General features: G+C 36.7%; 1 protein-coding gene across 4 annotated transcripts in view; it reads left to right on the forward strand.

Moving 5' to 3' along the window:
* Nucleotides 1–25,701, forward strand: part of GRM1 (glutamate metabotropic receptor 1) — a 423,034-nt gene that overhangs the window by 301,653 nt on the left and 95,680 nt on the right. For all 4 annotated transcript variants that reach the window (XM_060616846.3, XM_060616845.3, XM_060616848.3 and 1 more), the window contains exon 4: nucleotides 10,085–10,320. In XM_060616846.3, the coding sequence (XP_060472829.1) occupies nucleotides 10,085–10,320 (236 nt within the window). The remainder of the gene's footprint in view (nucleotides 1–10,084; nucleotides 10,321–25,701) is intronic.

Here is a 25,701-nt window from a genome sequence, read left to right on the forward strand (position 1 = left end):
CTTCTTCTTCTTCTTCTTCTTCTTCTTCTTCTACTACTTCTTCTTCCTCTTCCTCTTCTTCTTCTTTCCTTTTAATTTCAATCTAGTTAGGAACTTTGGTAAAATAAAATTAAGAAAATTATTAGGAAGTCAAATACAGCATAAAGACATGAAGAATACAAGCCCAAAGTTGTATTATTAGATTTAACAGACACAAAATCTCATTTCAGTAAATATAATAAAAATAAACAAAGAAAAGAATTGCCAAAACAGTATTCATTGTTCATTGAAAGTGTGGGTTGGGCCTAGGTGATTCGTAGAGAATATTACTATTATACTCCTAACTTTTAGATATTCTATAATTGTAAATAAAAAGTTACAAGTGAAGTAGAGGTTTCCTATGTTGAATGCCTGTATGTACCCTTTTAACAAACACCATGCATATCAATATTTAAAATTTTAATATGATAATGACTTTATTAAATTATCCAATATGGTTTGGTTTAACTATCATACTTGCATAGGATTATGCATATGTATTCTGCTTCTTTATATAATTTTTATGACATTCCTAATAGAATAACCAGCCTCACAGAGGTGTGCTGATGGAAATGGAAGAAACACTTTGCAGCAATTTCAGTGAATTTGGGGTATTCATTTAAAATTTTTGATCCCAAGTAAAGTGAGTGATGCTCTATTTTCAAAAGTCATCTTTAATCAGTAGCTAGTTCCAATAATTTATTCCATAACTTTTTAGTTCAATTTAAATTATCTTTTGATGAAATAAAAGAATTCTGGGACCACTGATTTCTTATATGAGGATTTTTAAAAATGAGTAACAAATTTAATAAAATTACATCTGCTGTGGACTGAATTGTGTTCGCTCAAAATTCATATGTTAAAGTCCTAATCTCCAATGTGACTGTGTTGGGAGATAGGGCCTTTAGTGAGATAATTAAAGTTAAATGAGGTCATGAGGGTAGGACCCTTATCCAATAGGATTAGTGTCCTTGTAAGAAAAAAAAGTACCAGAGAGCTTGTTGTCTCTCTGTTTTTCTCATACCGTGTGTATTTAAGCACTGAGGAAAGGCCACATGAAGACATAGTCTGCAAGCCAGGAAAAGAGCTCTCACAAGAAACTGAGTCAGTTGGAACCTTACTTTTGGACCTCTGTTCTTCAAGACTGTGAGAAAATAAATTTCTGTTGTTTAAGCCATCTGTCTGTAGTATTTTGTTATATCAGCCCAAGGAGACTAAGGCAATCTAACTCATGAACAATTCATGAAACATTTGCTGACAAAACTTTGCAGATGATAATATTGAGATCATCTCTACTTGTTGACAATTATTTTGAAATTAAAATTGTGACATAGCAATCTACAAAAAAACCTTTTTCTTCAAAATTTCTGACTTTTAATTTTGCCCTTTATGAATGTCAGCTCCTATCTGTCAAAAAAAAAAAGATTCTTTCTTTTCAAGAAATTTAAAGATCATTAACTATATCAAAGATATCAGTCAATAGAGAAAGTCAAGCTTTCCTATTGATATGTTTACATATTGAGACAAAACTGATTTCTTATCCTGAAGAAAAACTGTTCTGTAGTTCATTCTTGATATAATTTTTCCTCTCAATACCAAGAATAGCTGTTTATGGTCAGGTTCTATATTATTACAGTTGGCTGGGGGTGGGGGGGGAGGTGTCAATAAGACAGAAGCCCTAAGTTAATAGCAGTTACCTATTTCCTTGAAGTATGTATCTCCATCATGAACAATTTCAATCTGCCAATGTTAAGACACAGAACATAGCATTTGGGAAAAATGCTAACAATCAGTTCTGATGGGCCAATGAAAGCCACCTTCAGTGCATTGGTTCTTACATAACACAAAGTTTATATCATGTCACTAAGTGGTGTTTACTTCAGCTGATTTTTTTTCACCAAGACCTTCTCAAAACAGAAACTATTGCGTCGATTTCCATTCTCTCACAAGCTACTTAGGTAACTACTCCAGGATGTTTCCCTGATGATGGCAGTTGGAGCAGAAGAACTTACTCCCGTACCGAACATAAGCCCCCAGCCACATTTTTTGACAAAGTAATTCTTCATAATGTTATCATATCTAGAGGTAGTTGTGCTTCTCAGCTTTGGAACTAAAAGAGAATTTAAATAAGAGAAGAGTTTTCTTCCCCTAAGTCTTCATCATTTTCAAATCGCACACATACTAAAAGAACTGCCACGTAAGAATTTATCCGCACGTTTCTCAAGTTGCAATGAAAGAATGCTTTCCCAGCTTCATTTATGCAGGGCCTTGGTTTTCCACATCATTAGGCAGTTTCAGAAATCATCGAGCTATGATGCACAGAAAGTAAAACTTGAGCTACTTTCTTTACCGGAATCAGCAAACATTGCTAAGCAAATATCTTTGATGCAGTCATTCACTGATGTCTTGGCAACTGTATGTGTCTTTCAGTCTTAGCAACCCCGGATGCCGCTTTATTTAAAACCCGTGAAACACTAATGTTTTGTTAGAATATTGAACATAGAGTTCTATCAGCTTTTTAATTTAATACTTTTTGTGTCAAAGAATTATTTGATTGTACATTTAACTTTTAATGTTTTGTGTATCAATTATTAGTAAATTTTGATGACTTCACAAATTCGTCAGGTAAAGCAACTCCACAAATAACATACTATGGTTTCAGCACCTCACCATCAATTGGGGATAAAAACCAAATTCAATATATGAGGGGATGTATTTTCAGGTGAATTTCATCAGAACTCTTTTGCCCTCATTTCTCTGGAATCCTTTCCGCTATCCATATTCAAATACTATTATTGCCACATTTAGCAGATTGTATATCTTTTCCCATAAAAAAAAATCCAGTGAAGCCTGTGTGGCCATATAATTAGAGTTAAAGTAAATAATGAGACTTGTATTTCCCTAATGTAGAAATTACTCTTACATGATAGATTATAAAATAAGCTTGATTAAAATTTAAAGTGATTATAAAAAAAAGTGCATAAAAATAAATGCTTGTTATGTTCTTGGATATTTATATACTTTTGGGTTACAGTTGGCAAAGTAACCATGAAATGCCACACACTATGACACGGTTCTACTGCATATGGCACGCATACAGCTTGAGCTACAGGCAATTGACCATACAAATTGTAAAAACAAAGTGCTTACACCCTACGCAATGACAGGGGGCCACAGATCACGTTCTTAGATCTTACAACAATGTCTCACTGCTATAGATTTTTCTAAATGCTTAGTCTCAGTCTCTGTCTTACTTCCTCTTTGAGTGGTAACAGTTTATGAACTGGCACCAGTCTTTGGCCCATACTGTGAATAGTGCTTTTGTAGAGAAACCTTCCCATATCTAGACAGAGCTCACACATTGGATGGATTGTGAGGAGACTGATGGTAAAGAACTGTTAACATCTAGTAAGATTTTATCATGTGCTAGACTGTGCTACATATTTCACGTGGATCATATATTTTAATTCACACGCAATCCAAAGACGTTGATACCATTTCCACCACCATTCTATAGGTGGGGAAACAGAGGCTTAGAAAGTTTCAGTAACCAATTCCTATTTCATTTTGTCTCCTGGGATTAGTTGAATGAGAGACAGAATGGGATGCTACCCTGGTAGTGGAACTTGAAGGAAGAAAAAAGATCCACTTGTCCACAGTAATTCCCCTCATGGACCCACCCTTCTTTTACACTGGCTTAAAATTGTCTTTGATACATGAAAGCTTGGTTTGTAGAAGTTTTAGGAAAGGCTCCCACACGTGCACGGTTGTGTGCAATGTTTACAATCTTTGCCCTACGTTTCTGCTAGGACATAGTCACAAGTCTCCAGCTGGCAGATAATTTCAGGTTCAGGATGCCAGAGGTGAGTTGGGGGATGGGGTGAAGAGCATATGGTAAAATAAGAATTACTTATCTGACCTTGATCTCCCATATGTGAAGTTTCCACTTCTTGAGAATTCCCTTCATTTTTCCTCTTTTGCCTTTTGCCACCATCTCGTCCCCTCCTCCACTTTGGTCGCTTTTCTACCAGAACACCATAGGGCTAGAAGTGAGGGTTCTGTTTGAATTCTAATTCTAGCAGGACAGGAAAACCGAAGGGGGAAGTAGCTCATCATCCTCTCTGTTTTCCAGCGGGCTGATGACCTCTAAGTGCCTGTCCTACATAATTAAATAAATAATACCTACATTTTGTATCAGTTTTATATTTGTGGTGAGTTGGCAGCAACTAATTTTAAAATTAACTACCAACTAATTGGACCACTATCCCCATTCCTGGTTCATCAAATCTCCACTGTGCCTTCACATTATAATGTAATTAGCCTGTGTGTGTGCATGTGTGCATAGGTGTACGTGTGTGTGTGTGTGTGCACACGCACCCATGCCCACAATGTGTTTCCACAGTTTTTGTCTGAGAATTCTAGAAACAAAGAACGTTCACAAGTAACTACACTCTAGGTAATTTTAGAATGACCTTTCTAAGACAAACCTAACCATGTCATATCCCTGCTCAAAATCTGCGTAATTTCTCACCACCTTAAAAATAAAATCCAAAACCCTTAACAAGGATGTTCAGAGGTGCCTGGGTGGCTCAGTAGGTTAAGTGTCAGACTCCTGATTTTGGCTTAGGTCATGGTCTCCCGGTTTTTGAGATCAAGCTCCCTGTCGGGCTCTGTGCTGACAGCGCAGAGCCTGCTTGGGATTCTCTCTCCCTCTCTCTCTGCCCCTCCCCCCACCTCAAAATAAATGAATAATCTTAAAAAGAAAAAGGATGTTCAGGTTCTTCAACATCTCACAGGCTTGTCTTAAGCGTTACCTTGCACACTTTAAGCAAACTGAAAGCCTTGCTGCTTGATTGCTTTGTCCCCTCTTGAACTGGTTCTTCTTCCATCTCTCTTTTTACTGTGCAGCTCCAATGCATCCTATGAGTCTTGTCTTAGATGTTACTTCCTCTTGGGCAAAACCTCCCTTGACATGTCCCTTTTCTTTCTCTATTCTTCTGTAGCCCGTCTTCCTTTCCTTTCACTGCTGCAACTCTCTGTGGCGATTGTGTATTCAGTGGCTAGTCTTCCCTGCCCCTGTGATTGTCTGGAGAGCAGGGGCCGCACCTGCACCGCTTATCAATGTATCTGCAGCCGTAAGCAAAATGCCTAACTCACACAAGATTCTTAGTGCATAAATGTCGAATGAATAAAGCCAGTCTGAGTTCTTATTGAAAAAGCTGCCATTGCCGCCATAAAATTTCTCACAATTGACATCACATGATTTAAACTGAACTACATGACGTTTCTTCAACCTTTATAAGTATGGTTAGCATTGTATTTATGGAATTTTGTGCTTGTTTACATATGTTTCTGAAAATATTTTTATTATCCTTTCTAATTTTCTTGGTTATATGCTAGTCTCTGGAATACATATATATTTTTAAATATTTGTTTATTTTTGAGAAAGAAAGCAGGCGAGGGGCAGAGAGAGAGGGAGGCAGAGAATTTGAAGCAGGCTCCACCCTGTCAACACAGAGCCCAATGCAGGGCTCGAACTCACTAACAGGGAGATGATGACCTGAGCTGAAATCAAGAGTCAGATATTTAACTGACTGAGCCACCCAGGCGCTTCTCTGGAATATTTTTAAAGAATTATAGCTTTATTATTAGGTACATGCAATTACTTGTACTCCACACAAATCAAATCGCTTTACTCCCTAGACTGTAATTATTTTAATTGAATGTAAATATGTTTTTATAAAATGTTTTTAAACAATTTTTAAATGAATACAATTGCATTTCTGTTTTTTTTTTACTATCAATTTTCTTATTAAATGATTTTAACTTGTATAACGCAAAGGTGGCACTCATACATCTCCTGCCCAGCTATGATTGCTAGAATTAGAAATGATACCTTTCTGTTGTTTCCATCAGAATTTATTCAGTGGAATAAATATTATTCTTCGGGTTGGGACTGCAGAATTTCACAGGGACTAGAACAATGATTCTGGGTAAGAGAACAGGCTTGTGAAAGAGCTGCTGTGTAAAAACATTGAGGGGGATAAGGAACAAGGATTCTTGTATTTTGTAGCTTTCTGTTAAATGTTTGCCCTGTTTGTCCACATTATGCAGTTTTATTTCCAGAGCCCAGATAGGAAAAGGAGCTCATCACCAGGAAGCAGATGGGGCAGCAGAAGCTGCTGGAGGCTGTGAATATGCCTCGTAGAGTTCAGCATGCAGCACAGTGGGAGTCACTGCAGACACCTGGGCTGAGCAGGTGCCCACAGGTCATTTCTGGTCACATAGTCCACACTACCACCACCACTGTCAACAACAACGACAAGAGTAAACCCCCAAACCAGGTTGAAGGAGAGCTGCTGCCTCCCTGTTTTCCAGTGTGCTTCACGGAGAATCCACCAAAACAATATCATTGTAAAAAAATCCCAACACAGCTAAGCAGCAAACATTCTTGAAAATTCTCTGTGGATACTATTTGGCAAGTAGACAAGATGATTTAAGTACATAAAAAAAAAAAAAAAAAAAAAAAAACAAACCAAAAAAAAACCCAGGTGCTTTACGGATGTTTTTCAGCAACTTTTTGTTAGCATTCCCTAACCTTATCTGTGATAGATTTAAGATCTCTTACAAACCTCTAACAATTAACATTTCAAAAGTATTCACCAACTAATCCTAGCTGAATACTTTTTTCTGTCACATCCTGGTTCTCCGTGATTTCATGATTTCTTGGATTTGACCCCAACTCTAATTTTGGAATGAGGTCATCTATGGTGAGGGGGAAGGGCTTTAGCCAAAGGCAAGGGGGATCTAAGGCTCTACCCCACTAAAACATATGACTTCAAATTGTGTATATTCATAGACAATGATTTACTCCCATGATGTGCTCCTCTGTGTTGGAGGGCAAAAGGACAGGAGGTCACACTTTCTCTGCTTTTAGCACTGACACATGATACTTGCTTTTATAAACTGGGGATGATTTTTTTAAAAAAAGAAATACAAATAAACAGCATAGAAGGTTCATTTCATACACTTAAAAAAATTGTGGGTTTCTTGTTCAGACTATATCTACACACACAGAAAAGTCTCACATAATATGGAATCCTGGGGAGTAACACACCTCAAGCTTAAATTTTATGTCAAAAGTAACTTTTTTCTTTATAAGTCATTTTGATTTTAAATATATACTCATAAGCAGAATTTCTTGAAAGTCTGGTGGATTTTATTTTTACCCTTGACCCCACAGTTCAGGTCTTCAAACTGCTATACATGTAGTTATGATATAATATGAATAAATTGAAATAATTAAATTAGTTCAAAGTTTTCTAAGCAAACTGAGCATAGAGAAAAATAGATGAGTCTATCTTCTTTTTTAATATTAGTTTGACTGACCGTCATATCCAGTGATGGTGAGTAAAGCCAGACTTGTTAGAAAGACTCAGGTCATTCACCACCAGGGAGCAGAGCTCAATGGCCTTATTATGTAATAGGCTTACAACACTTTGAGGACTTCCTGCAGTCCTAAGGCTAACAGCTTCTAAACTGGGATTTATGCCCATACTTCCCGCCACACTTCCCTCTATGCTCCAGCCATACGGACTCTCCAAATTCTTTGAATGGCCCATGCTCTTTCCTATGTATTAGATAACCTACCAGGAACCTTCTATACCAATTCCTCTCCATCTTTTCATCTGACTAATGTCCACACATCCTTTGGGTCTCAGCTCAGACATAACTTTCTTAGTCATCCTTAATCACTTTCTCCCCACCCACACTTATATACCTATGTACACACTTGACTGAGTTAAATCCCCAAACTCTTCTCCTCATAGTACTGGTTGCTTTTCCTTCCTTACCTTTACAGTGTTTGTAATTCTTGTTTAATGTTTGTTTCCCCCACAAGTCTGTAACACTAGGGGCAGAGGATAGTGTGTCTTATTCTCAATTGAATCTTGAGCATAGGAGAGCATCTAGGTAAATGCAGAAGGAAGGAAGGAAGAGAGGGAGGGAGGGAGGAAATGAGGGGTGGAGGGGAAAGGGAAAGGAAAGATCTGTTCAAAATTGTAAAATATCTATCCTAATGGATTTAGAAAAAGCATGTAGACATTCTCTGGTCTGGCTGGTTAGACTACACTATACTTCAAGGTCTCTTTAGCTCTGGATCATGTTAAGTCAGCTATACCTTCTACAACCCTCGGTCTATTGAAAATACAGCTCCTGTGTGGTTCACTGGGAAGATTCTGAAATAGAACTGCACCAATGAACTCAGCTTAGTGGAGGACACATTTATCCCAACTGATCTCAGGTAACAAGGGGTAAGCGATGGTCAGTCTTTTATATTTGGCCCAGATCCCTGCTCTGTGAGAAGCAAGTGATAAAACACTTTCTCTGTCAGAGACCGAACAGTTATGTTCCAGAAACTGCAGGGAGCGACTCCGTGGGTGTAAATAAATCCACCTCTTGACCAAGGGAGAAAATTAACATTCTCTTTAGTTTGACTCAGCTGTAGACAAATTTCTTCCTGACTATGGGCCCCTTGACTTCCCTTTCCTTCGAGCATTTAATTTAAAAAAATGCTGTTAGGAACACCTGGGTGGCTCAGTCAGTTGAACATCGAGCTCTTGATTTCAGCTCAGGTCATGATCCCAGGGTCATGGGATGGAGCCCCATGTCTTGGGCTCTGCACTGAGCATGGAGCCTGCTCAGGATTCTCTCTCTCTCTCTTTCTCTCTCTCTCTCTCCCTCCCTGCCCATGCACGTGTTCTCTCTCTCTCTCTCTAAAGAAAAAATAAAACAAATAAAAATCAGCATTATAAATTCTTTGTCTCTTGGAGGTGTACATTTTCTCCTACACTCTTGCCAGTTTTACAGCAGAGAAATTTCTTTCTCAGGTACCTGGAAGCCATCCTTTGAAATGTAATCATCAAGAGTGATAGCAGACCTCTGTTTCCCAGTTTCTGTGGAAAGGTGGAAACCTAACTTAGATAAATGACAATTATAAAACACAGATGGCTAATCACATTGACCAAGCGCCTCTCAATGTCCTCCAGCACTTGCTCACTAGCTTCTCCCAGCAATTAAATCTCCCCAACTTTTGTTTCAGCAGAGGGGAGTTCAGTGTCTTTGGCATATTGGAATATACTTGAATAAAGTCTTGTTTGCCTGTTTAACTCTATCCAGTGTAATTTTTTTTGACACCTGCTTGGGAAGGAATCAGAGCCACTCACAGGAGGTTTGGCCTGGTTCACGTGCATACTTGAATTAAATTGGAGCTACATCACTCATAACCAATGTGAATGTTCTAGAAGGTGATCAAATTAAAATAACATTTGAACCTACTGGATAAAACATCAGTTAACTTCCATTTAGTGAGCAGGAGGATTAGTTTCATTTTGGGGAGTGGGATTGTTTTCTTTGAATGCTGCTGTTTTGAAAAAACATTGAAGAGGAAGCATCTGATCACTTCTAGGCAATGTAAGTTTGAACAACGTCCAGGAGCCAGATCTGTGGTCGTCATGTTTCTGAGCTAAATCAATTTTCTGCCCTATAAATGCAGCGCATATAATGGTCTTGGTTGAAACCTTGAAAGCTTGCTGAGCTCTTATTGTGAAGGCCCTGAGTGCCTGGGTTTTATTTTATTCTGATTTGGACAGCAATTGACGGTTTTGTGCCTAAAGAGCACTGGGTTGGGAGCCAGACTGCCTGGATCCATATCCTGGCTCCACTGGGACTTCAGTTAGTTGCTGAACGTCTTCTGACTCAGTAAATGTGAATAGTAGAGAATCTGAAGCCTAGTAAATGCTCAATAAATGTTAGTTCTTGCCATTGCTACTATTATTATTATCATCACTTTCACTACTGTGAAAAACAAACAAGACTTTATTATTTCAGAAGTTACTACTCTCCACCAAAAAAAAAAAAAAAAAAAAAAAGCCATTGATGGGTAGCAATTCTGGCTTAAAATAGACTGTCAGCCTTGCTGAATTGCCTCACTCACGTGTAACGCTGAGCTCTATTTGTGAGACCTTTGTCTTTCTCTCTCCCTACCCCAATCCCTGAATTTTTTTAGTGATGGATGGGCAGACAGAGATGAAGTCATTGAAGGTTATGAGGTGGAAGCCAACGGGGGAATCACAATAAAGCTGCAATCTCCAGAGGTCAGGTCATTTGATGATTATTTCCTGAAGCTGAGGCTGGACACTAATACGAGGAATCCCTGGTTCCCTGAGTTCTGGCAACATCGGTTCCAGTGCCGCCTACCAGGACACATTCTGGAAAATCCCAACTTTAAAAGAATCTGCACAGGTAATACGTGTTCACAAAATACTAACTCAGAAGTTGCAACTCTATCTCCATTGCAACTTGTTGAATGAGAGTAGAAGGTGTCAAGGCTGGAGTCCCAAAGACTAAATTACCATCTTAATTTATAAAATAGCTAGAATGAGGAGAGTGTGTGTATTACCCTGAGGATTCATGTTTCTATGTTCCAGAAAGACAACTTTGGTCTCTGGTGGAGCAGGTTGTAAGAAGAGATAATGTAGGTCAAGGAAAAGCGAACTGAGAATTCACGTATCTACTATTCAAGCCCGAGGGAAGAGGTTTTATTGCAAGCATGTTTAGGAAATGTTAACCACAGACATAAGTAAGCAGCACTGGTTTGATCCCTTTTTCTTCTTTATGACTCGCTTCAATATACTGGTCTGGAGAAGGTGAGATAATGACATCCAGGGCCACACCACGAACATACATGTATGTGTATGTGGACGTAGGTGGCCAGAAACTCTGCACTCTCATTTGCAAATAGGAGTGACATTTCCCAGTGGGACAGATAATTCCCAGGCACTGCTCACTGAAGGCATGCCAGAAAAGGGCAGCATATTGTTTCAGGTCTTCAGGGCTTGGTGAACTCTACTGGGAGTGGAGTTCCCTCCCCCTACCCACCCCACCCCACCCCACCCTGCCCCAGGAACTGCTGTACTTAACATGACTAACTTACCATACTTCTTAACAGATTTCTTAACACAGTAATTTCCATGAGTGCTATCATTACTGCATAGAGACATTGATGTCCCCTGTCTTTTTTCAGTATTGCTTAATGTGGCAAAAATAGATCACCTTTGGTATACCACAGTGCCATTCAAAGCCGGTTGTCTATACTGGGTTTATAGCACAGCATGATGGACAGGCATTAAAGGTGGTATTGCCAGGACTGAGACAGGAAAGACTACAGGAAAAGCGAGAAGGATCAGGAACTAGATTTTGGATGGGTTAAGTTTGAGATGGCTATTAGTGGATTGCAACTATATATGTCACTTGGTCATTGTGTTCTATTGGTAAAATTTAGATTACTACTTGGATGTCTTTACATAAGGATTTCCAGGAAAGTATCTTGTGACCTAAGCTTTCAAAACAAAAGTTAGAATTCTACAGCCATGTACGTTTTAAAAACCATTTTGGGTTTTCAATTGTCATAGTGCATGCAAATGTCAAGGTTAAAGTTTGAACTTGGTTAATGTTCATACTAGAAAATTTAAAAATTTCACATTCATGAACTGTTCTTGTATTTTACTTCACTCAGCTATTTTTAAGAGTTTCTTATGTGATTACAACCTTTTATAAACATGTTTATGTTTGCATTTCATTCTGGAGTCAAGCTTAGGAAATATTTCCCTTTGTTCTTAGTTCTAAGAAAGATCAAAGGCTTATTTAACTTTTCTATTTGGAACTAATTCATGAACTTTATTGATCGTTTCTTCTACGGGAATCCTAGAATTTTATCATTAATTTTTCTTTAGCAGTGTTTATGTTATCTGTGTATACATTCATGTAAGTTTACTTTGCTCTTCAGTTTTAATGTCTGCATTTCTATGAAATTGGCTTCAGTGTTATTGATGAACAACTAAACTTTTACTTCATGTATCATTCTTATCTAGTTGAGATCCTTGAATAGCAAATGAATTGCATAGTCTTCTAATGAATATGCAGACACATTTATGAAAATTAATGTGCAGAAGTGAAATGAACCCTTCCATTCTATTGATAGCTACTCTTTCTATCACTTATTTTTACCTCTTCTAATTGGGTCATTTCAATGTTTTGGAAAGTTTTGATATTGCAGTTCATTTCCATAGAAACCTTTATTGAGCTTAATCTCAGATGTCACTATTTAAATAAAGAGTTTACATGCACTAGATTTTCAGTTTGAATATTAAGGGTCCTGAGCCCAGGCTGAATAATTTGCAAATCACTGTGGCTAATTAAAAAGTACTTCATGCACAGTCTACATCACTGCTTAATTAGTTGCGAATATCAAGGGATTAGAGAAAGTGTTGGAAAGGTACTAACCAAAACATCAAAGCCTAACTTCTAAAAAAATTAATCATTGTGAGGACAGTGGAGAGAATAGGTATAAAGCAAATCAAAGTCACTCTCTTCCAGTAAATGTCTTAACTGCTTATAGCATTTTTTGCAGTGGCATAGGGCTTTATCCTTCCTGATGAGAATTGTGAAAATGATTCCATGGAAACTGCGAGAGCATTTGGAAGCGTAACCAACTGGAGCCAACACTGGTTCTGTTAATAATCTGCCACAAAACTTGAAGGACCTCATTTAATCTCTGAGTCAATTTTTGCAACTATAGCATGATAACACTTTCTATTTTACACAGGTGTGAGAATTAAATGAAGTAACACAAGTGAGATACTTCGCAAATCCTTACATAAGTGTAAAGTGTTGTTGTTAATATCGTGTCTTACAAGAAGGAAAATAAGATGTAGCGTGGATTACCTTGTTAAATATTATAGTTTTTGAAATTAAAAATTTAGCATAACTATATTCCAAGATGTGGCAACTAGAAAAACAAGCACAGAACCCTTAATCAACCACCCTTACACAGTGCCAAAATGGATATTTTATTTTTCTCCTATCTAGGCTTTCACAATTTTTTTCTGATTATCAAAGTAATATGCAGTACTAAGTTTAACATATACAAATTGGAAATATAGAAAAACGTAAGAAAGATGAAAAGCATCAATAATTTTCTTTTATATAACTGTTAATTACTATTAATTTTTTGATGTATATCTAGCAAATATACTGTTAAATTTTTGTTATATTTTTATCTATATATACTTATAAATCATATAGCTAATATTATTTTTATATTGCTTTTAGAATGAATACTGCCTTTTCTTTAAATTTATGAATTTCTTTGTCACTAATTTCTTTCACTCATTTTTTTTTCCATTTTTAAAAATTTTATTTTAGAGAGAGAGAGAGGGGGTTCAAGCAGGGGAGAGGGGCAGAGGGAGAAAGAGAGAGAATCCCAAGCAGGCTCCATACTCAGTGCAAAGCCCAGCACATGGGTTCAATCTCACAACCCTGGGATCATGACCTTAGCTGAAATCAAGAGTTGGGTGCTCAACCGACTGAGCCACACAGGAGCCCCAATTTCTTTTATTCTTAATTGCTATATAACATTCTGCAGACATATAAACTCTAATTTCTTTGACCATCTCATTCTTCTGACACATCTAGGCTGTTTTCAGTTCTTTATGAGTTAAAAAAGCTGCAGAGAGGTATTAAAAATTCTTCTCCCTAGTCCTCACCTTATTCTTTTCTCATTTTGGATAATTTTCTTAAAGTATATTTCCAGAAGTTGAATTACTCAAATGATATGAATACTTCTAAGAAAATAAGAGGTTCCAAAAGGCAACTCCTACCAGCACCACTTGCAATTCTATGGACTTTTTTCATTTTCTTTTGCATAGTTATAATCATAGTGTGCCTGTAATACTGCATCTTTTTTTCAGTTAAGATTCTACTTTACTTTTGATGTTGTTGCATAATCTTTATAATGACCATTTTAATAGCTCCATAATATTCTACCCAATGAAAATATTATAATTACTTAGTCATTCTTATATTACTGGACATTTAGGTTTCTTCCAATTGTTCTTCTTACAAAACAAAACAAAACAAAACAAACCAGTGAATATGGTACAGAGTTTTCATGATTGTTGTTGTTACTACTTATGGATTGTTCCCTCACTATAGATTCCTAAATATATAATTATATTTAGAATATGACAATATTTGGGTTCCTTAAGTACATGTATTGCCATTGTCTTGCAATATGGCAATATCAAGAGTTGCTGTGGTTAGCAGTATATCAACTGAATGAGTTCACTTTGTCCTCACTGACCTTTTTCACAATCCAATGAATTTATGGCCATAATTTTTTACTTTCTGTCCTTATTCTTTATAGCAACTGGGAACAGGAGGACATAATGCTTTTTAAAGCTAGTATATCTTTCCTTGTAGTTGGCTATTATTGAAAACATAATGAAAGTATTTGGATGGTATCTGTAATACTCATCAACAGCTCAGGACTATTAATATAATGACAGATAGTCTGATGTGACAAAATTTCAAGACTTCCAAGCATGAGTACTCTTTTTTTTTAATTGAGATATAATTGACATATAACATTATATTAGTTTCTAGTGTACAACACAGTATTTGTTATTTGTATATGTAGTAAAACCATTACTCTAGCATCCTTTATCATCCATCATCACTATATATATCACATTTTCTTTATCCATTCACCCATTGAAGGATACTTAGATTGCTTCCATGTCTTGGCTATTATAAATAGCTTCAATGAACATAGGGGTGAATATATTTTTTCAAGATAGTGTGTTTGTTTCCTTGAGATAAACACCCAGAAGTGGAATTGATGCATCATACGACAGTTGTATTAACTTTCTGAGCAACCTCCAGACTGTTTTCCAGAGTGGCTGCACCAATTTCCATTCCCACAAACAGTACTTAAGGGTCCCCTTTACTTCACATCCTCAGCAGCATTTGTTATTCCTTGTCTTTTTGATAACAGCCATTCTAACAGGTGTAAAGTGATATCTCATTGTAGTTTTGATTTGTATATCCCTGATGGTTAATGATGTTGAGCACCTTTTCATGTACCTATTGTCCATCTGTATGTCTTCTTTCAAAAAATGTCTGTTCAGATCCCCTGCCCCTTTTTTCATCATTTTTTTTTTGCTATTGAGTTGTATGAGTTCTTTATTCATTTTAGATATTAACCTCTTATCAGATATGAAACTTGCAAATATTTTCTCTTTTTCAGAGATTAGCTTTTCATTACGTTAATTGTTTCCTTTGCTGTACAAAAGCTTTTTGGTCTGATGTAGTCCCACTTATTTATGTTTGCTTTTGGTATCAAAATCCAAAATATCATTATTACCAAGACTTTCTTTTAGCAGTTTTATGGTTTCAGGTCTTATGTTCAAGTCTCTCAAGTTTTTTCTGTGTGCATTTATAGTGTAAGATCATAGTCCAATTTAATTCTTTTACATGTGGCTGTCCAGCTTTGCCAACACCATTTATTGAAGAGACTAATATTTCCCCAAACCGTGGGTACTCTTCCCCCAGCTTGGAGACTGTCACTCACAATTTTTAGATTGCTACTAATTTTTATAATATATTTGCTTCATGAGTAGGTTTCAGTGGAACTTCCATTTTGAATCAACTTACCATGTGAAGTGGGATAAGATGGGTCTAATATATAATTTGACCCAGATTGAGACAGTTTCTTATTTACTACAGCCTATAAGGTCCTAGGGTAATAACTTCTCTATACTTTAGGAAGTTTGACTCCAATGCCAGTATGCACTCTTGAAGAATATCATTTGCCTTTACCCAAGAAATTGGTATATTAATTAGATTTTGTGGAATGCTTCACAATTTTCCACCCCTCCCTGTATCCATGCTCTTTGAAATACGACTTTGCAGCTCCTCCCATTATGAAGTAGAATTTTGTTCCCTGCCTTTTGAATTTTAATTGAATTTATAGCTTATTCTAAGTCTAGGTTTTAAGAGGCTTGACCTACTATTGTTCTCTTTCTTGGGATCTTCCCTCAGCTATATATATATATGTATATATATATGTATATATATATACATATATATATACATATATATATGCCTTCTAGAATATGAGAAAGAACTTAAAGCAAAAACAGGATGATCTCTTAGTTGAGGTCATACTGGCTAAACTAGTCTCCAGCCAATACACTCGCTGACTGTTGACATATAAGTGAGCCCAACCGAGATGAGTCATGTCCAACCCAGAGCAACAGAACTTCCTATTGACCCCCAGATTCATGAACTAAATAAATACCTGTTGTTTTAAGCCACTAAGCCTTGGGATGGTTTGTTATGCAGCATTATTGTGGCAATAGACAATAGAGCAATAGCTGATTTAATTTAGGGAACACAATTTCTCAACCCAATGCCAGAATTCTAAATCTTATCCCCCTTCAGGAGGAATGATACAATATTGTACCCTATATCTGGTGAATGAAACCAAACATTTTTATAAATTCTTTAGTGAAGAAGATTTAAAGCCTCCTGATCCAAGGCAGTAAGACTATTCTACTTCAAAATTCTGGAAGTGCTAACAAATGGGCACAGTTATAGCTGAGACAAACCAATAGCTTCAAAACCTAAAAGTCATAGGTTCTCACACAGTGCTGGTAGAAATTGCTTAATGGAAATATGTTACAAATCTTTAGATGTTGTCTTCGATACAGCAGTTTGGGGTGCTATAACAAATTAGCATAGACTTGGTGGCTTAAACAACAAATATTTATTTCTTACAGCTCTGGAGGCTAGAAAGTCTAAACTCAGGGACCTGCATGGTAGGGTTCTAGTGAAAAGCCTTCTTCCTGGTTTCCTTACATGATGGAGAGAGAAAAGAAGCAAGCTCTTCTCCTATAAGAGCACTAATCCCATCCTGAGATTCTGAGGTCTCTACCCTCAAGACCTAATTACCTCCTTAAATCGTATCTCCAAATATCATCACAATGGGGATCAGAGTTTAAAGATAAAAATTTGGAGGGGACACAAACATTCAGTCTATAGCAGATGTGTTTTGTATCTTTTGGTTGAAAGAATAAACATGAACTGACCTTCTGGGCATTACACTTTCTCAGAAAACCTCATTAGTTATCACGCATAGATGAAGCTCTGAAAATAATATCATACTATAAGCACAGTCTTGGTCTGCTTATCTCCTAATACTTTTGACCTGTCCTGTCAACTGTAGTACCCATTAACCAAGTGTAATTGTTTATATTTAAGTTTAAATTAAGAGTGACTGGGTGGCTCAGATCGTTGAGCGTTACACTCTTGGTTTCTACTCAGGTCATGTTCTCACAGTTCCTGGGATCAAGCCCCACGTTGGGCTCTGTGCTGGCAGAGTGGAGCCTGCTTGGGATTCTCTCTCTCTCTCTCTCTCTCTCTCTCTCTTTCGGCCCTTCCCTGCTCATGCTTTCTCTCTCAAAATTAATAAGTAAATATTTAAAAAATAGAAATTGACATTAAGATAAAATGAAATGAAGTGAAATACTCATTTTCTCAGTTTTACTAGTCACATTTTGTGTATCAACACCTGCATGTGGCTAGTGACTACATCTTGCACAGCACAGATACACAAAGAACTTCCATTATAACAGAGAGTACTATTGAACAGTGTTGCATTCTATTTTCTAACCCCATAAATGCAAGTTTGGTTGTTTCTATGGTTATTTGGATCTTATTCACAAGCTAGTGCTTGCAGCATGATCAACTTGCTGAATATCCCAACTACAACAGCTGAAAAACGTTATAAGCCAAGACTTCCATTTTTCTTGGTGATTCCCGCAGATCCTCCAACCCAAATAGGGCATTCTGGTTCCTACAAAGAGCAGCTGTGTCTTCATTCACCTATTAAAATTCAATATAGTTCCTTCTTGCATGTCATTTTAATAATTGAGTAGATTTATAGAAACATGTACATGTTCTATCATTCAAAGACATGAAGATTGATGTAGGGACATCCTTTTAGTTTATATACATCTTGATTCTGTTCCCAAGGGACTTGAATAATTTTTAGCATCAAGAAGATGTAGACTTCAGGTATAAAAATGGATTTTTTTTGAGGCCTCCAACACTTATTGAAGCAGTGACCTGTTACTGTTTTACCTTTTAATAGAAAAATTTAATTTACAATTATGCAATGTTGGATATGTTACTGAACCTTTCGCTATGTAAACTAGTTACTTATAGATTGGCCTAAGGTTTATATACCTGTTATTAATAAATTTGGTTTCGTTTACTAATAAATCAATTAGATTAATTTCTCCCTATTAAACAATTTATGTATTTCCAAAATTGAATGCTCCCTCTTATGGTCAAGCCTAACTTCTAAATGAATTTGAGAATGAGTGTTTTTAATGATTAAAATATAGGCCATTCTTTTTTTTTTCATTTTTTTAATGTTTATTTATTTTTGAGAGAGAGAGAGACAGAGCAAGAGTAGGGAGGGGCAGAGAGATAGGGAGACACAGAATCCAAAGCAGGCTCTAGGCTCTGAGCTGTCAGCACAGAGCCCAATGCAGGGCTCAAACTCATGAATGTGAGATCATGACCTGAGCTGAAGTCAGACTCTTAACTGACTGAGCCACCAAGGCACCCCAAAATCTATGGCCATTCTTAATAAAGAGTTCACCTTGGCATAAAAGAGTAGTATGTATTTAGATATTCCCAAATGGCTACATATGGGTTTTCTATATCCTATAAGTTGTACTGCTTCTCACCAGGAGAACAGTTTTGCATTTCTTGTCTTGTGCACATTTTCCGCTAAGAAAACTCACATTAAGTAAAGTCATAATTTCAGCTATCATAAGAGGTTACAGTCTTTTCATGATGGGTAAACCAAACATACTTGGAGAATGGCCCGTTTACTTTTTCCCCTTATTTGTATATTTTTGCTGAGGTATAATTAACATATAGCAAACTGCACTTATTTAAAATGAACAGTTTGACAAATTTTGACATGTGTATATGCCAATGAAGTCACCACCACAATCAAAACAATGAATATATCACTCCTCAAATTCCTTTGCGTCTCACTGAAAATTCCTCCTTCCAGCCATTCCCAACCCTCTCCTCCCTCCTATTCACAGGCAATTTTCTCTCACTCTAGTCCATTTGCAATTTCTACTCTTTTATGTGAATGGAATTGCTGTGAACTCTTTTCTGTCTGCATTCTTTCACTCAGCTCAATTATTTTGAGATTCATCATTGTATTACATATATCAACAATTCATGTTTTCAAATTACTGAGCAGTGTTCCATTATCTGGACATAACACAATTTATTTACCCATTTACCTGGTAATGGGCACTTGAATTGTTTCCAATTTTCGGTTGTTACAAACCAAGCTGCTAAGAACATCCATGTACAATCTTCATATAGACCTATTACTTTCTTTTCTTTTGGAGCAAGTCCTAGCTTGTGGAATGCCTGGATCCTGTGGGAGGTGTATGCTTACATTCTTTTATTTATTTTTTGGTCCAATTCATCATAGAGATATATGATTGGGAAACAGTATTATAAAGGGATCAAACACTGAAAAGATAAATAAATGGGTTGTTAGAATTCAAGAATCAGTGAGACTTTTGAACTCCTTCTTGGGGAGTATGTTCCATCATTTCATTATTTCTGCTATGTGGAGATAATGATAAAGATTAAGGGGATATTCTATAGTCATATCATGAGCCAAGTCTTGGTTCATGGGCCTATGTCAATGTCATGTCATAATCATAAAAGACCGCTCTATTCACTAATTGACCTTTCTCTGGAGTAGCACTGACTGGTGAACAACATAGTTGTGGCCACAAATTCCTATAAAATTTGATGGGCCTCCATGGGTACTACATAGGACAGGTATTAAAATTTGTGAGAAATATCAGTAAATTGAATCCATAAGGACTTACCTCAAATAGATCTGGTCTAATACTCTAATCAACTGGATACTATTATCCAATCCATTTGGATAAATTAACTGCCCAGACCCTAAGATGATATGAAGAAGAATTTTGTCCTTTAGAGCAGTGGTTCTCAAGTCTGGCTTATTAAAGTCAGCATGAAAGCTTTTAAAAAGGCACTTCAATTTATGTTACCAGAAATGTCTTAATAAACACATAGCAAGTTTTGTTTGGAAAAAAGAAAAAGGTACTTCACTGCACCAAGCTGGATCCCACGCCACACCAACTGAATTAGAATTTCTGGAGTGGAGCTAAGCACTTATGTTAAGGACAGGCAGAAATTCATACTTAAAATTTATGAGGCTTTTAGCTCTTTTTTTAATTTATAAAATTTGGAATCATCTGTCATTGTGCAAGTTGAGAGCTTGCCAAGGTTTTGGCTGTGGCAGCTGCAACAGCTAATGAGAATTTAGTAATTTCTAATGCTGAATCAATCTCTTCCATTTGTTTTATTTATTTATTGGTAGGCTTGTTTGAAGCATTAGCACTCCCAAAGCAATAAGTCATGGCTATATACTATGTTTCTTTATGTCCAGATTGGGCAATTACTAGATGTATTAATTTTCTATTGCTGCCACACAAATTACTATAAAGTCAGTGCCCTAAAACAACACAAATTTATTATTGTACAGTTCCATAGGCTAGAATTCAGACAAGGGTCTCACTGGGCAAAAATCAATCAGATGTCAGCAGAAATTCATTCCCTTAGGAGGGCTCTATGGGAGAATCTGTTTCTTGCTGTTTTCTAACTTCTAGAGACCAGCCATTCTTTAGTTAATGCCCCCCCTTCCTCCTTATTCAAAACCAGCAATATTGCGTCTCTCAGGACCCTGCTTCCATAGTCACACATTTCCACCACAGCTAGGGAAGATTCTCAGTTTTTAGGGACTTGTGATTAAATTAGGCCTACCCAGATAACCAAAGATAATCTTCCCATTTCAATGGAAATTTAATCACATCTGCAAAGTCCTTTTTGCCACGTAGCCTAACTTATCCACAGGTTCCAGGCTTTAGGATTGTGGGTATTTTTGTGGATCTGTTATTCTGTCCATCACAGTAGATGTTTAGACAGAGTAAGGGATTAGCCTCTCTAAGCCCTTTCTATTAGCTACTTCTTTAGCTCTTTTGCAGCAGACCTCCCTTTATTAACTAACAGCTGCCATGAGAAAAGAATGTAACTCTTTAGGAACACATTTAAAAACCCAGTTGCATTGTGTTTCTGTGAAAAACAAACATCTAGAGTGTTGAGAACCTGTGCCTCTGGCTGACCAGAATGGTATCTAAATGCGTGGAGACCTTCCTTTACATTTCCCTAATCCTTGTTTTTTAGTTTTCCATTGCTGGGGGTTATTCTTCTACACCTGCAAATTGAGAACATCATAATCACTTTGCTCTTACCACAGAGAGACACAGAAATCGTTTTCTTGGTAATTCAACTTTTTGTATGGCCACAATTAGGGATGTGTCCTTACAGATATTCTTTGTCCATCTCTCAATTCAGTCCATGGAAATGATTTTCATCTCTCTCCCACAGACATACATCAAGATGTCAGACCTTCTCCAGGAGTCTGGCTACATCTTAGAGCGAGAGCCTAACTAGAGTCTCAGTCTTCTCTCTCTTTGCATTTGTCTTCATTGGAAAGATTAATGGGTGCCAAATTAATACCTTCAGCAATTTCATCACAAAAATAAGAGTTTTGGTTTGGTCCTTGCCGTGAGGCTGAGTTTTCATTTGTTCTTTGTAGGATGAAGATCTTCTCAGTTTTACCTTTTAAGAGTTGGAGGTGAGAGGCAATTCCATTTTTATCTCTGAACATTTAATTTTCCTACCTCCTTGCCTCAATGTGTAAGCTCACTTGATAAAATATCTGCCTTCCAAGTGATTACGGGTGACAATGTTACTGAGTGTTTTGCCACTGACGAATAATGGACTTGTGTCCTTTTAGACCCAGGTCACAGTTTCCTCACCATCTGCTGTCTGGTTCTATAAGCCTCATATTTAATGATTCATTGTCATTTTTATTGTTGTTATAGCTATTTCCCTACTTTTAGGTATCAATTTCCTTTTTTGGTAGGCTAGGTGAGGATACACTGTTATAACAGATGACCCGTAACTGAATATTTTACAAGAAGAAATAATTATTTCTTGTTCATCCCACATGCTCATGTGTTAGTTAAGAGACTGCTCCATGTGTTCTGTACTGTGGGACCAAGGCTAATAGACCAGCTTCTATGTGGAACATTGATAATTGTGGTAAGGGCACAGAACATAACCAATGTGATCTGGATTTAAAGCTTCTGCTAAAAGTTGTACATGTCATCTCAGTACCATTTCATTGACCAAAGCAAGTCCTAAGGTACCGCCAAATGTCAATGGAGAGAAGATATGTAATCTATCCTAGGGGAAAGACATCTTATATTTATGGGTAATAAAGTTTAAGATAATATTCAATCAAAACTAGCACTACAGCTGTTTATTTATGAAGTGCATACCATATATGGTTAGAATTTTTGGAATTTAAACTCAATTCAATCTTTAATTGTCAGAATTACCTTCTCAAAATGTCATGGAACATTTTTGCCAAAGAGAAAGAGAAATTCCTTTCTTTGCTAGGGGCTAAATTAATTGTAGGAAACTTTTATTAAGACAGTGAATGAAAGACTCAGAACTCCAAGACCGAGAGACATCAGCCAAAATGGCTTGTCAACAAAATGCCTTTCTTTTCTGATCAAGGTAAGATTAAGTAATAATTAGGCACTACTATGCTGAATTTCATATTTCTGATAGTGAAGGCTTCTTTATTTAATGGCTTTGGAACTGGAACTTATTCCTATCTTAGGAAGGACTAAAAGAGAGGGATTCATGCATAGTCAGACATAGCAAACTACTCTCTACTTTAGGATCCAACCTCCCATGTTTAACCTACAAAGGTCGACACTCACGGACAGTTTCAGGATTTCCTTTCTCACGTGTGGTGCGTGATAGGTCAGCATTACCTCTTAACAACACATAAAGTTCTTGTAAAAAAAAAAAAGACCAAATGTGCAGAAATTCTTATAGCACAAATGGCATTGAAGATCTCAGTCTTATATTTCCTCCTTTTTAAGAGATTAATTTACATCATCTCCTGGGAATAAAATGTCCTCAGCCTTGCTGCACTATGCTATCTTGGTGACACTTTTCCAAGTCTATGTGTTCAGAGGGTAAGAAGACACTGTCATGTAGTGAATGGCTAAGAACCCCCTATCCTGGGCGCCTGGGTGGCTCAGTCAGTTGAACGTCTGACTCTTGGTTTTGGCTCAGGTCATGATCTTCTGGTTCGTGAGTTCAAGCCTTGCTCTGCCAGTGCAGAGCCTGCCTGATATTCTCTCTCTCTCTCTCTCTCTCTCTCTCTCTCTCTCTCCCTCTCTCTCTCTCTCCCTCTCTCTCTCTCTTGCTCTCAAAATAAGCAAATAAACTTAAATAAATAAATAAATAAATAAATAAATTTTAAAAGAGAATCCTCCATTCTCTGCTTCAGCCCTCTCTACAGGATTATGCAAAGGTCCCTGGCACACTATTTTTAAGCATTATATATTTTTTAAATTCCTAAAATAATATGTGAAAATTAGTGTCATATTAATTTTTATCTTATTAACACTGAGGCTGAATGTCTTCTCAACTTTTGTAATACTTAACAATTTTTTTAGCTTCCATGCCTTCTTTACTGTGATGTCAGATTACCCTTTCTTGAAGTTAAAATATTTTTAAATTCTTAGTATAAAACTTGTACTTCTTATTTCAAAAACTTTACACAATAAAAGAAATCAATCCGTGCCTTTGAGTCCTCAAAACCACATCATTAGTGACTTGTTCAGTTTGTAGATAAGTTTAGGTCATAAGACTGTAAGTTTTAGACTCTATAGTGATGTGAACAAGTTCGGGAAGTGGTTACATAGCTATTGGAATGGAGTTTGTTGAACAGAAAGCATACAAACCAAAGCTAAATTCTGTTTTTGAGGCTATACCTATGTGTCATCATTTTTTAAGAAAGTAAGATGGATAAATAATAATAAAAATACAAACACGTGCAAACAAAGAAGGTACAAACTTTCAATAAATAAGTCATGAGAATGTAATGTATAGCACATGACTATAGTTAATAATACTGTGTTACACATTTGAAAGGCACTAAGGCAGTAGATCTCACAAATTCTTACCACACATACACACAAAGAAAAAATGAATCAGGATATAGGATGTAGGAACTGTTTAGGAGTATTCCAGTTATTTGGAACAGCCTATAAAGACTAAAGACATCATGAAAAACTGTACATAAGGCTAGACTATTTAACTAAAGGGTTAGGTATACATATCTATATGTTTTATGCATTAATATCTAGCCTTCTCCTGGTAATTATGTAAGGCAATCTACAAAACTTCTAACAATGTATGTGACTTTTTGTTAAATGAATTGAAAATAAATATTCCTGGAAGTTAGCCATGGTATAAAATAAGGTGCCTTATATGTGGCCTTGGTTTTTTTAATACACTTTTTTTAAAGAATAGTTTTAGGTTTATAGAAAAACTGAGTAAAGGATAGAAGCTATATTTCCCCACAATCAGTTTCTCATATTATTAACATGCTACATTCGTGTACTATATTTGTTACAATTAATGAGATAATATTGACACATTATTATTAACTAAAGTCCATATTTTATTCAGAGTTTCTTGATTTTTATCGAATGTCCATTTTTTTTTTTCTGTTCCAGCATGCCATCCAATAGAGAGCACACTACATTTAATCATCCTGTCTCCTTAGGCCCCTCTTGACTGTGACAATTACAACACGACTCTTTAAAATATGGAAATTTTGTAGAATAAGGGTAGGGGAAAATCAAATAAAGTCAAAGATATGGTAAGAGAGAAAATGATACATCTTATGAGATTATGTTCTATGGCTAGAGATGGGCATCAAATACGGTTTTGACCCACAGTGTCCAAAAGATACAAATACATCAGATGTTTATGATAATTCATCCTGGTAGAGAGTCCCACGATAACTTTCTCCTGGGGCCATGAATAAGACTTCGTAATGTCCTAAACACTTTTCTTAACATTGTGTTTATGGAAACTTTAAACATAGCTTATTAAGGCTATTTCCTGTAACATCTTAAAGGTGGGCCAAGGTCATGATGACTAAGTACCTTTCAGGTATAGGAGGAGGGATGGCAGGGGAGTCAATGCAGTGCAGCTATCCAAGCCCACTGGAGGATTGAATACTTCCCCTAAATAGCTCTTCCTATAGGGCTCTTCCCCAGGCTTCCAGGGAGAATCAGATAATTCAGGGTGACCCACCTCACCCCAGTCTTTCCCCAAGTTCCCCTTTGATGAAGACACACAAAAGACTTTAAACATGGGTACGTGAAGAGAAATCTCCACGGGAGGATTTAGAGTAGGATGACTAAAGGTCAGGTAGTTGTTGAAGCTGGTGGAAGGATGAGGGCTGGATTTTGACAGGCAAGTATTCCAGACACCTCACAGATTGAGGGATAGTGCCTGCTGTCTTTTCCTGCTTCACGCTGCATTTGTTCATCTTGGTTAGGGGCCGCTGCTCATAAAAATAAATTATATTCTCTTTGGCCACATCTGTGTACAGTGCAAGATGGCCAAACATTTGAAGCTACCTTCTTTTGCAATTATAGTATGCCAGAAATGAGATGAGATTTTCTGTAATCACAATTACTTATATTGTTCTCTAGATTTAGAAATTCTCTGTGGACAGTATTCCTAATTAAAGCATTGCTACAA

The sequence above is a fragment of the Panthera onca genome, chromosome B2 (assembly GCF_046562875.1).
Source record: "Panthera onca isolate mPanOnc1 chromosome B2, mPanOnc1 haplotype 2, whole genome shotgun sequence".
Lineage (NCBI taxonomy): Eukaryota > Metazoa > Chordata > Mammalia > Carnivora > Felidae > Panthera > Panthera onca.